The sequence below is a fragment of the Nerophis lumbriciformis genome, linkage group LG05 (assembly GCF_033978685.3).
Source record: "Nerophis lumbriciformis linkage group LG05, RoL_Nlum_v2.1, whole genome shotgun sequence".
In the NCBI taxonomy this organism is placed as follows: Eukaryota; Metazoa; Chordata; class Actinopteri; order Syngnathiformes; family Syngnathidae; genus Nerophis; species Nerophis lumbriciformis.
In genome coordinates, this window is record NC_084552.2 from 44,134,336 (window position 1) to 44,147,769 (window position 13,434).

General features: G+C 36.2%; 1 protein-coding gene across 1 annotated transcript in view; it reads right to left on the reverse strand.

Moving 5' to 3' along the window:
• Positions 1-13,434, reverse strand: part of LOC133605878 (adhesion G protein-coupled receptor L3-like) — a 381,662-nt gene that overhangs the window by 94,352 nt on the left and 273,876 nt on the right. Inside the window, exons 9-10 of the mRNA XM_061959234.1 lie at positions 2,458-2,561; positions 2,168-2,353 (exon numbers count right to left, since the gene is read on the reverse strand). Of these exons, the coding sequence (XP_061815218.1) occupies positions 2,168-2,353; positions 2,458-2,561 (290 nt within the window). The remainder of the gene's footprint in view (positions 1-2,167; positions 2,354-2,457; positions 2,562-13,434) is intronic.

A 13,434-nucleotide genomic window follows, 5' to 3' on the forward strand; every position in this document is an offset into this window, starting at 1 on the left:
AAAAGAAGAAGAAAACACCAAAATAGGAGCGCAAGACAAGAACTAAAACACTACACACAGGAAAACAGCAAAAAACTCAAAATAAGTCACGGCGTGATGTGACAGGTGGTGACAGTACACTTACTTTGAGACAAGAGCTATATTGATGCATGGTTGGTTATGGTTTATAGTCATATCCATACAATTGCGACAACAACTTTTTATTGTCAACTGAGTTTCGTTTTCTAATGATTTCTGCTGGTGGTGTTTTTCAATGCAAAAAATGTGCCTTGGCTCAAAAAAGATTGGAAAAACACTGTATTAATTAACTCATATTATGTTCTACATATGGTGAATGTTTATATTCATCTTGGAGAAAGAAAACCTTCAAGTTTGAGTAAACAGTGGTATTTCAGTTTGAGCACACGATAAGATAAGGTCCTTAGTTTGATATTCGCAGGTGAATTGGATCACTTCTCGTAGGAAGGAGGCCCTAATTGGGACTTTGGAATGCAAAAGTGTTAGCCATATCCTTGAGAAGAGACTACCTGTCTAGTTCAAACACCAACCTTTAAGTTATGACTTAAAGCAGTTGTTTTCCAGACACTTACACACGAACATCTCCTTTTATAGTCAGGTGGTGCTGTTCAGACTTAGCTCACACCCAGACAGACAAAGAAAGAATATATAAACTGATAGTTTGGCTTCTCCAAAGCAGGAATCCTCCATTTTTTTTACTAAGATTCCTCCGGGTACTGCAGACCTGTTTAAATGACGCTCGCTTGTTAAAAGTGAAGCATCTCCAACGTCTCTTTTGATCCAACTACGCAGCCGCGTCGTCCCTCGGCCTGGTAGGGGATGGCAAGACCAGAATTACACCTCAACATTTCCACTAGGGCGGCTTTAAATAGCCGCCTGCGGCTCTATAGTCGCGGGTTGCTGACCCCCGCTGTATACCTTCAATAGGCCAAAGAAGGAGCTTTATTTTGGTGTGGAATAGAATATAAATTGGTGCATCCGGAGAGTATTCACAGCGCTTCACTTTTTCCACATTTTATATGTTACAGCCTTATTCCAAAATGGAATAAATTACTTTTTGTCCTTGAAATTCTACAAACAATACCCCATAATGACAATGTGAAACTTTTTTTTTTGCAAATGTATTTAAAAAAAAAAAGACATATACATAAGTATTCACAGCCGTTGCTCAATATTTTGTTGATGTACCTTTAGCAGCAATTAGAGTCTTTTTGAATACGATGCCACAAGCTTGGCACACCTATCTTGGGCAGTTTCACCCATTCCTATTTGCAGCACCTCTCAAGCTCCATCTGATTGGATGGGAAGTCTTAGTTTTCATGCATGATGTTTCTGTACATTGCTGCATTCATCTTAATCTAGTCAGTGACCAAGAACCCGATGGTCACTGTGTCAGAGCTACAGCATTCCTCTGTGGAGAGAGGAGAATCTTCCAGAAGGACAACCATCTCTGCAGCAATCCACCAACCAGGCCTGTATGGTATGACCAGACAAAAGCCATTTCTTAGTAAAAAGTTTGCCAAAATGATTCTGAAAGACTCTCAGACCATGAGAAACAAAATTCTCTTGTCTGATGAGACAAAGATTGAAGTCTTTGGCGTGAATGCCAGGCGTCATGTTTGGAGGAAACCAGGCACCGCTCATCACCAGGCCAATACTATCCTTACAGTGGTGGCAGCATCATGCTGAGGGGATGTTTGTAATAAATTACCTTTTTTTTTTATACAACCTTTTCACATTGTCATTATGGGGTATTGTCTGTAGAATTTTGAGGACAAAAATGGATTCATCCCAGTTTGGAATAAAGGCTGTAACATAACAAAATGTGGAACAAGTGAAGCGCTGTGAATACTTTCCGGATGCACTGCACTTACTACAAATATGTTCACTAAGTTCAGAGACAATGGGATAAAAGTTGTGGAAAAATTAGAATTTGTAGAGTTCAGTGTGAAGGTAAAGATCCTATATGGTCAAGATCCATGCAGGTTTGTGGGCTTAAGAAGAAATTAATTGGTCAACTATGTGAACAACTTCACTCGGTAAGAGGAAATATTGGCACCATAATTATACATCTTGAAAGTCCAGATTAATACCTTTTGATTGGAGGTATCACTCCATGTGGTGTAGGTGTGAGCATTTTTTTCGATACCTTGTTGAGACTTCGTGCTGCGCTGTCTTTGCCCCCGGGCGTGAGGTTCCTCAACTGGACATCCAGCAGATCCACGAGCTGCACCATGGCCCTCACCGTGTAGACAATGTCCCCCGCCTGAAGGTTGTTCTTGGTTTGCTCTGCTAGCTCTCGTGCGATCACTGCCGCCGTCTCGCTGGCTTTGAGCTGCGGGAAATTCAGAAATGTTATTGCGAATGCTCTTAGCCTTTTCGCTAAAATCTCAGCCGCTTAGATTTTGTTCAAGACAAAGAGGACACAAGGGGGCGCACCTTCTGGCTGATGATATTGACCCAAGGGGACGTACAGTTGGTGAAGTCGGGCCCCTGGGGGTTCCAGTAGCCCTCGGGGCCCATGCAGGTGTAGAAGGCCACACCTGGACAAGGGCAAAATACAGAAAGTATTGGATAACTTGAAATAAAATGTACATTAAAATAACAATATTTTGAATGCACCTATATTGGAAGTTTAAATTGCAACAGTACATAAAGACAGTCAAGATCAGGGGTCCACAAACTACGGCCCGCGGGCCGGATACGGCCCCCCAGCGTCCAAAATCAGGCCCGCGGGAAGTCCCAAGTTAAAAAATGTTTTTATTTTATTTATTATTATTATTATTTTTTTTTAATTATTATTATTTTTTAAATTTGTCCTTACTAGTCCTTTTTGTACCGTCTCCTAGCCACTCAGGCAAATCATATTGTCTAAAAATGCATTTTACCATCGATAACGTGACATGCAGCAAGTGCGCTCTTTAAGTCAATTAGTGCACAAGGAATATATATGTATGAATACATACATATATATATATATATATATATATATATATATATATATATATACACACACACACACACATATAGACACATATACATATATACACACATATAGACACATATACATATATACACATATATATGTATATATATATATATATATATATATACACAGACACATATATATATATATATATATATATATATATATATATATATATATATATATATATATACACACACACACACACACACACATATAGACACATATACATATATATATATACATATATACACATATACATATATATATATACACGGACATATACATATACATATACATAGACATATACATATATACACACACCTATATACACGTTTACATATACATATATACACACACACACACATTTACATATAATATATATATATAGCGCGGCCCCCAGCCAAATTGTTTTACCCCAATGCGGCCCCGGAGTCAAAAAGTTTGAGGACCCCTGGTCAAGATAATTGCTGCTTTACAGTCATACCGTAGAAATTGGATGGATGGTCAGTACTACAGTTCATACTTCAAACGCACTTAAAAATGTTAAGCATGCACTTATATGCTAAGAATAACAGTGAGCTGGTCACGACTATAGAATGTATTTTAAATGCACCTATTTTGTAAACTCAGGGCCTGATTTACTAAAGGTTTGCATGTACTAAAACACGTGCAAACCTGTTGGCACAGGCAAAGCTGATCAACTAAACGTCTGCAAAGTGGATTGCGTTTGTTGAGTGAGCAGAATAAGGCATGCAATCCATTTTTCGTCTCGGTCTTCATTAATATGCAAAACATATGCTGATCATCAAAATGCCCACAATACTGAGTGGAAAAAAATGCAAATATAATTATTTTGTTTGCACAATGTGATTCATCAACACTCATCGCCATTTTCGTAGCACTATTTAGAGTTTAATTTTAAGCGTGTCAGAAGGACGTGCAAACTGACAGTTCCACACACGGCTGCAGGATCAGTGCTTGCGCTGCACAGACAGATGATGGGCAGATGAGGATCCTCCGTACGTGTACGTTTCAACACATTTGGATGGTTCTATATTAAAAATATTACACATATTTCATTTTATAATTGTATTGCTGCTGGATGCTGGAAGAGGCCGATTAAAAATAATTAAATTGATGCATTTTGGTGTCTGCTGTTTTTTTTTTTTTTTTAATGTCGTTAGTTTTTTTTAAATTTTTGAAATATATTACTATAGTATACCTCCTGGATGAAAAAACGTCTTTCGTTATGCAAATGCACTGGTGATGTAATCCACAGCCTCGTGCACAGAATTAAGTATCAGTGTGCATATGTTTCTGTTGTCTAGACTGCGACTCAGAAAAGGTGAAACAAATCATTAGAGATGTCCGATAATATCGGCCTGCCGATAAATGCGTTAAAATGTAATATCGGAAATTATCGGTATCGTTTTTTTTTGTTTTTTTTTATTAAATCAACATAAAAAACACAAGATACACTAACAATTAGTGCACCAACCCAAAAGACCTCCCTCCCCCATTCACACTCATTCACACAAAAGGGTTGTTTCTTTCTGTTATTAATATTCTGGTTCATACATTATATATCAATATATATCAATACAGTCTGCAAGGGATACAGTCCGTAAGCACACATGATTGTGCGTGCTGCTGGTCCACTAATAGTACTAACCTTTAACAGTTTATTTTACTAATTTTCATTAATTACTAGTGTCTATGTAACTGTTTTTATATTGTTTTACTTTCTTTTTTATTCAAGAAAATGTTTTTAATTTATTTATCTTATTTTTATTTTTTTTATTTTTTTTTAAGTACCTTATCTTCACCATACTTGGTTGTCCAAATTAGGCATAATAATGTGTTAATTCCACGGCTGTATATTTCGGTTGACATCGGTATCGGTTGATATCTGTATCAGTAATTAAAGAGTTGGACAATATCGGAATATTGGATATCGGCAAAAAGCCATTATCGGACATCCCTACAAATCATAGTTGTGTACTGCTGGTTCAACACATTGCAGGTAGGAGCATGATAACGTGAATGTGCCGAAAAATGATCAAGTGTCTCCATGTAAAAGTCCCGGATGCTCGCAAAATCCTCATTTAAATAAGGCGGTCTGCACCACTTTTCAAATGTACGAGCAGTGTTAGTAGATCACACGCCTATTCGTATAGTACACGTAAGTTAATTTTTTGCACACGCTGTTTAGCGCATGGTATTTGGATCTTTGTAAATCAAACTGCCGAGCACTACAATGTATGACAACTATGGCAGTAACCAGTTTTATAGTAATGTGCTTTATAAAAGTGCACTCCAAAAATCTCGAGTGCTTACTGTATGAAGTATGCACTGGCATTGACACGTTTTACTGTAAAGCCTATTTTATATAGTAAGTGCACTAAGAAAATCTTGAGTCCCTTTTAAGCATGTTTGTACTGTGGCCACGGCCAGGTGTACTGTAAGGCATACAAATTGGTGCACTCTAAACAATGATCCCTCTATTTTTTCATGTATCTGAGCAAACACAAATTCCCAGAGCAGTTCCTCGAACCACATGTGAGCACATGAAATGTATCATACATGTCCAAAACAAATTACATGGCTTATTAAAATAATTCCATTAAAGTAGTAATTTTTTTTTTTACAGAGTGAGGTTCCTGACATTGTGAACCTTTTCAGACAATGTGCAGGCAATTTTGTTATTTCAGTTTTCATGATTTCTACGACTACGGAAGGTCCTGACACTTTGCTCCTGCACTAACTTAGCCAGGCCGTAGGCACGCAGCTCAAAGAAGCTTGTACTCCCACCTAAATGTATTTGGATGTATATTTTACAACAGTGATTCTCAAACTTTTTTCGCCAAGTACGACCTCAGAAAAAACTTGGCTCGCCAAGTACCACCGTAATGACCAACAATAAAATAAAGTAGCTTAGTAGGCCTAAGTATTCAGTAAAAACAAATCAGAGGTTTTATTTAACAAGTATATTAAATATTTTTGGCCACTGGAATAATAAACAATGCACAAACATCATCAATAATGATACTCAATACACAGTGCATATTTAGACTTCTTTGGCGTATCACTACTTGTACACATACCACAGTTTGATAATCACCGTTTTAGATTAATGAAATACACAATAAACTAATTATTCACTTATTTTTAGTGCAAAATAACATTGACAAAGATTGTGTGCAATTTTAGTTTTTAAAAAAATATTTTTTGACAGGAATTGAACCCGCGATCCTCCATTTTGTGTATCATTTTAACCACCAGACATACTTGCCAACCCTCCCGGATTTTCCGGGAGACTCCCGAAATTCAGCGCCTCTCCTGAAAACCTCCCGGGACAAATGTTCTCCCGAAAATCTCCCGAAAATCAGGCAGAGCTGGAGGCCACGCCCCCTCCAGCTCCATGCGGACCTGAGTGACGTATCGACAGCCTGTTTTCACGTCCGCTTTCCCACAATAAAAACAGCGTGCCTGCCCAATCACGTTATAACTGTAGAATGATCGAGGGTGAGTTCTTGGTTTCTTATGTGGGTTTATTGTTAGGCAGTTTCATTAACGTCCTCCCAGCGCGGTAACAACACACAACAACAGCAGTCACGTTTTCGTCTACCGTAAAGCAGTTTGTCTGCCGTAAACAGCAGTGTTGTGACACTTTTAAACAGGACAATACTGCCATCTACTGTACATGCATATGTGACAATAACATCTAGGGCTTTTAGAGAGTGCAGTGCACAACTGCGCACACAACAAGGAGAAGAAGCAGAATGCATCATCAGAGAGGGTGTTCAGCATGGTTAGAAAAATAGTGACAGAGAATAGAACAAGGATGGACAATTCAACCCTTAACTCAACAATGAGTAGATGAGTGTTATGTGTGTGTATATGTGTAAATAAATGAACACTGAAATTCAAGTATTTCTCTTATATATATATATATATATATATATATATATATATATATATATATATATATATACATATATATATATATATATATATATATATATATATATATATATATATATATATATACATATATAATAAAATAAGTATATATATATATATATATAGCTAGAATTCACTGAAAGTCAAGTATTTCTTATATATATATATATATATATGAAATACTTGACTTGGTGAATTCTAGCTGTAAATATACTCCTCCCCTCTTAACCACGCCCCCCCCCCACCTCCCGAAATCGGAGGTCTCAAGGTTGGCAAGTATGCTACCAGACCACCACAGTCTTACATAAAACCCACTGCATTATATCAATATATCTGTGTGTCTGGTGAAGCGACTGGGCTTGTTGTTAAATTACCCAGATTACGTCCACGATAACATGCTGTTAATGGCATTGATTTCCTGCATAAGTAAGCATGTGTGCACCGCAACATATCAATGGCTGCAGTGTCCAGCGGCGCTGATTATTGTTACCTATTAATCATGAAGTTGCATTGCAGAATGGTACAGAATGAATTGGTATGTGTTATTTATTTTACCCTGCACAGATCGTTTGTGCACGTACAGGCCCCGCAGGCTAAAAGAGGGCCCTCACCTGCCCTTCACATTTTGTTTCCAACAATTCTTATACTTTTTAAATCAAACTTGAATTCATTTCGATGCATGTTTTGTGCTTAAACAAATTCATAGAAAATGAATTGTGCAACAATGTACTTTTTAGTAACAACAATTAAAATAGATGAACCTTCCCAAAACAACTCCAACCAGGTTTGGACCTGCAGTACCTCAGCCTTACAAGACAAGCACTAATGGAACCAATGTGACTGAATAGGAAATCTTCCATTATGTTCCTGTCAGCGACGGAGTAGGAATCCGTTCATATGAAGTGCCCTGTCATTCATTAACCTTTTATATGCCCTTCTTAAAGCAAAAACGGGGCTCCTCGCTAATCTGATTGTGGAGCCCTACACACAGCACATGCTCTACCCTGTGCGCAGACAGCACGGACGCACTGGCCAATGGCATACGCACGCAAATTAGAGGGAACACTGACTCCAAATATCATCAGTCCCTTTGTATGATGTAAAATGACAGCGACAAGTTTGTAATGTGAAGAATATTAGCGCGCTCCAAAAATCAGTTTTACGGTAAAGCTTCGAACAGTGATTCTCAAACTGTGGTACGTGGGCTCTATCTAGAGGTAATAATAATACCTGGGATTTATATAGCGCTTTTCTAAGTACCCAAAGTCGCTTTACATGTAGAACCCATCATTCATTCACACCTGGTGGTGGTAAGCTACTTTCATAGCCACAGCTGCCCTGGGGTAGACTGACGGAAGCGTGAAGTCTACCCTATTATTAGGTATGCCAAATAAAGTTAAAGTCCCAACGATAGTCACAAACACACCATGTTCACCCCCTGGGAGGTGAGGGGAGCAGTGAGCAGCAGCGGTGGCCGCGCTCGGGAAACATTTAGGTGATTTAACCCCCAATTCCAACCCTTGATGCTGAGTGCCAAGCAGGGAGGTAATGGGTCCCATTTTTATAGTCTTTGGTATGACTCGGCCGGGGTTTGAACTCACGACCTTCCAGTCTCAGGGCGGATTATCTAACCACAAGGCCCACTGAGCAGGTATAATAAAAAATAATCACTTTATTAAAGTACAGTGTTTTATTTTTATATATTACAACTAGGCTTGTCCCTATGCCAATATTTTGGTACCGGTACCAAAATGTAAATCGATACTTTTCTAAATAAAGGGGGCCACAAAAAATGTCAATATAGGCTTCATTTTAAAAGAAAATCTTACGATACATTAAACATATGTTTCTCACTGCACTCAAAGAACAATTTTAGAAGGTTAAAAAAAAATCAAAAGGCATTAAACACATTGGGCTTTTCTTAATACACTCAAAGTACAATTTACAAGTGTATATATTTCACACAGCCTGCCATAATCTAGGATTAGGTTAGAAAAGAACAGAAAGCTTTACTAACATTGTGTTAAATGCTTAATGATTTATGGTTGTGCTGTGCTTTAAGATGAATACAATCATTAGTAAAAACAAAAAACAATACCATGGCTAAAAGTACAAAGATACACATGTAGAAGGTAAAACACACATTGGTAAAGATAAAACACAAATTGCAGGGATCTGTTACAAAATTCAGTCAATTCACTTGCATTACTTTGCTCTACCCAAAAGGCTAATGTAATCACAACGTTCTGGCAACCAAAAATGGTTAGCTGGGACGTAGGTGGTTTTGCATCCGCTTAAAATTGGCAACAAGCCAATGCTGTGTGCGCGTCTACGTATCTGCCATGGTGCAGCTGCTGGATCTGCTGGATGTCTGGGGGAGCTCGTTAACTATATTACTGGTCACTCTTTAAAATCCTTGTTCAGATCTGAAAGCTTGTTATTTCAATGTTTACCTAAGTTTAAGCGAAGATTGTAATACTTCAATGCCACCTTCGGCGAAGCATTTTTAAAGCAGTGTTTCCCGAGCAGCGCTTCCTCGTTTAAAATGTCACCTTTATCGGTAGTTTTGAAGCCTAATTACCTTTATGTTGCGCTTCATGATTATGATGCAATAGAATTACTGTTTTTTCCCCATTCTTAATCTCTACACTGTTTCTGCTTGTATGCTCTTTTTGTCTGCGTTTTCACAGATTCAACATCATGCGCCTCTGCTCAGCGGATGAAAAGTACCTGTATTTTTCAAAAGGCAGTATAGTATTGTTTTTAATTCATTAGTACCGTTGTACTTTATTAGTACCGATATACCGTACAACGCTAATTACAACACAGTGTTACTGTTCAAACTGTGTGTAATACAGGGTTCATACGGGTGCTTAAAAACCTTGAAAATACTTGGATTTTAATGTTGTGTTTTCAAGGTTTGAAAAATGCTTGAATTTTGGGTGAAGTGCTTGTAAATGCTTGGAAATGTTCATCATATTTCTCGGCAGTCTAACTCAATAGGCTAATTATAAAATGGAAAAAAAATAAAATAAGTTTCCTTAAAAATGAAAGCTACACATAGTACATGTTGATCTGTTGGCTTTGCACGAGCCCTTACATTAGGTTGTTGTCATGCCAGAGCCGTATATACGACTCTGTGTCGCCCCCAAGAGGACAGTGGTGCATCGGTCCATCGTGCCAGGAGGTTGTCGTTTTAATGAACATTGGATGGAAAATGACAAATACAAACTTTGGATAAAACGTGGACCAAATCCACGTGTAGCCTTCTGCAAAGCATGCAAAAAGGAAATTAATTTGCACTTTTTGGACTTGTTTGTACTGTGAAGGTCATATGTAATTTGTAACCTTTTGCACAACATAGAGCTGAGTTAACGTGAATGATTTTGAGTTTTCATACAACATGGTTCGATGCTCCATTATTTTGGTTGTCTACTTAACTTGTCTGACTACCTCAGTTAAAGCAAACAAGTTACATTTTGTCGTTTTGGTTAATTGCATTAAAATTAGTTTGGACTTGTTTGTATTGTGAAGGACATGTCATGTATAATTTGTAACCTTTTTCACAACTTAGAGCTGAGTTAATATGAATGATTTTGTAGTTTTTACACAACATGGTTGTATGCATTTCTTCCTCTATTATTTTCGTTGTCTACGTAATTGTCTGGCTACCTCAGTGAAAGCAAAAAAAGTTAACTTTTGTCTTTTTGTTCATTTGTTATCATAGCCACAGTTATAAGGCTAGATAGGCTTAATGAAAGGTGACTGAGGTGTTGTGAAACAAACAAAATATGTTTCTTTAATTTATTATCCTTATATTAATGTGGAACAGTTTTGTTAATAAATTAGTGAAATTGACATTTTGAGGGTGCGTGTATTTATATCAAATTATGCAGTTTAAAAGCACAAATACGGTGTGAATCAATCCGTTTTGTTCGATGTCATTGAGTTCTGTAAGTAAGAAAAAGAACAAGACATTTGAAAAACAACACAAATGGAGACACGTTTGCAAACATCAATGGCATTGAATAGTCTACAGAAACACTGCTTCATTTTCTATGCCCCATTCAGTTAATGATAACTGCTGGTTCAATGTGAGGCTTAGGTTTTAGCAGATTTTCCGTATTTTTTCTACAGACAGCATTTGGTGACCTCAAACAACAAGGCTATGGATTGATTCACACTGCTTTTTGCCTTTTGCAGGGTACTGTAAAAACTGGAAAATTGATCTTGAAAGTCCTTAAAAAGCACTTGAATTTGGCCATGGAAAAGGTGTACAAACCCTGGTAATATTACAGTGGCCAAAAATGTTAAATAAAACTTCTGCCTTGTTTTTAATGAATACTTAGACCTACTACTCTACTGTATTTTATGATATTATACATTATGATGGTACTTGGAAAGCTAGGTTTTTGATGAAAAAAGCTTGAGAACCACTGGCTAAGAATAGGAGTGGAGTGGAAATGTTTAAAGTGCCTTTTATGTACAGTAAATACTTTGGCATCTGACAGTTTTATAGTTTTTGTAATGTGTAAGATATACTCTAAGTGCACTCCACGTATCTTGAGTGCCTTGGTTGAAACTCGGCGTGCACCTATTCTATAATCTTTACAGTAAAACAATTACATCTTGGTTCATTTAGCAGCTTGGACAGCATACAAAAAACCCTGACATAAATAGACAAAAAAGCCCCCAAATCGTTGTTATTGGTTGATGTCATGCAAGAGGGCAAATATGACTTGGAAGGGGCTTAAAAAGAAAGTTGACATTAACCTGTCCTTGCTTGGTTGCTGGAGGCTCAGACGACCTGCGCGAGCACATAAATTTTGATTGACATATAATTTCCTTTCCCTGTCCACCTTGGACAGCCTTATGTTTGATTGGTTCATGAGATAAGGGAAGGAGGAAGCGGGGTGGTGAGGGGGGCTTCACTGGATCCTATTTTCAGCATGAAAGCTGGAGGAGACAGAGGTGGGGGGTGACAGTGAGGATGGAGCAAGGGTGTTGTGGGGCTCCAGGAACTTTCAAAGCTGAGGGAAGGAAACGCGGGTTCGACTTTTTACCGTGTGAAGAGCAAGCGACTTTGAAGACGACGGGATATATGCGCTCCTTCTTATCTCGCCTGTTAGCTAGGTTTCAGATGGTGCTGCCCGTTAATGAGGACCCTGGATTTCAGTGTCACTCCCGACATTTGAATGATTATTTTTTTTTGCCAAAGACTTCTCCATCCAACAAACAAATCCACAAAAAGAGGTTTTTACGCTAGCCTCACTTCTTGCATACTCCTCGGTTTTCAAAGTCCCCTTTTCATCACAAATTTAATCCAGGGTGCCCAAGGGGGGCAGAGAGAGCTCGAAAATGAAAACGTTGCTCGGCTTTCATACACTGTCAAATTCATTTTATGGATAAAAATGCTAAAATTCCCGAGCAATACACAATAGATGACTACAGGGCATCCTTCAACTGTTTATGACTACATATACATACATACAGTACATACATACAGTACATACATATATACATACATAAATGTATGTATATACATATATATATATATATATATATATATATATATATATATATATATATATATATATATATATATATATATATAAATGTATATGTGTATATATATATATATATACATACATACATAAATATATATATATACATATATATGTATACATAATTACATACATACATATATACGTACACATATACATATATATATACATATACATACATATATATATCATCTATATAAAAATACATATATACATACATATACATACATACATATATACATATATATGTATTCATATATACATACACACATATATATACATATACATACAAATATACATATATATATCATCTATATATACATACATATATACATACATATACATACATACATACATATATATATATATATACACACACATATATATACATATATATATATACACATATATATATATATATATATATACATATACATACATATATACATATATATCATATATATACATATATATACATATACATACATATATACATATATATCATATATATACATATATATACATACATATATACATACATATACATACATACATACATATATATATATACACACAGATATATACACATACAGTATATACATACATTTACATATATACACACACATATGTATATATACATATATATGTATACACACAGTATATATATATCCACATATATATACACAATATATATATACATATATATGTATACAACATGTATATACATATATATGTATATATACATATATACACATATGCATATAAGTATACATGTATACATATACATTATATATGTAAGTATATATATATATATATATATATATATATATATATATATATATATATATATATATATATATATATATATGTATATATACATATATATGTATACACACATAG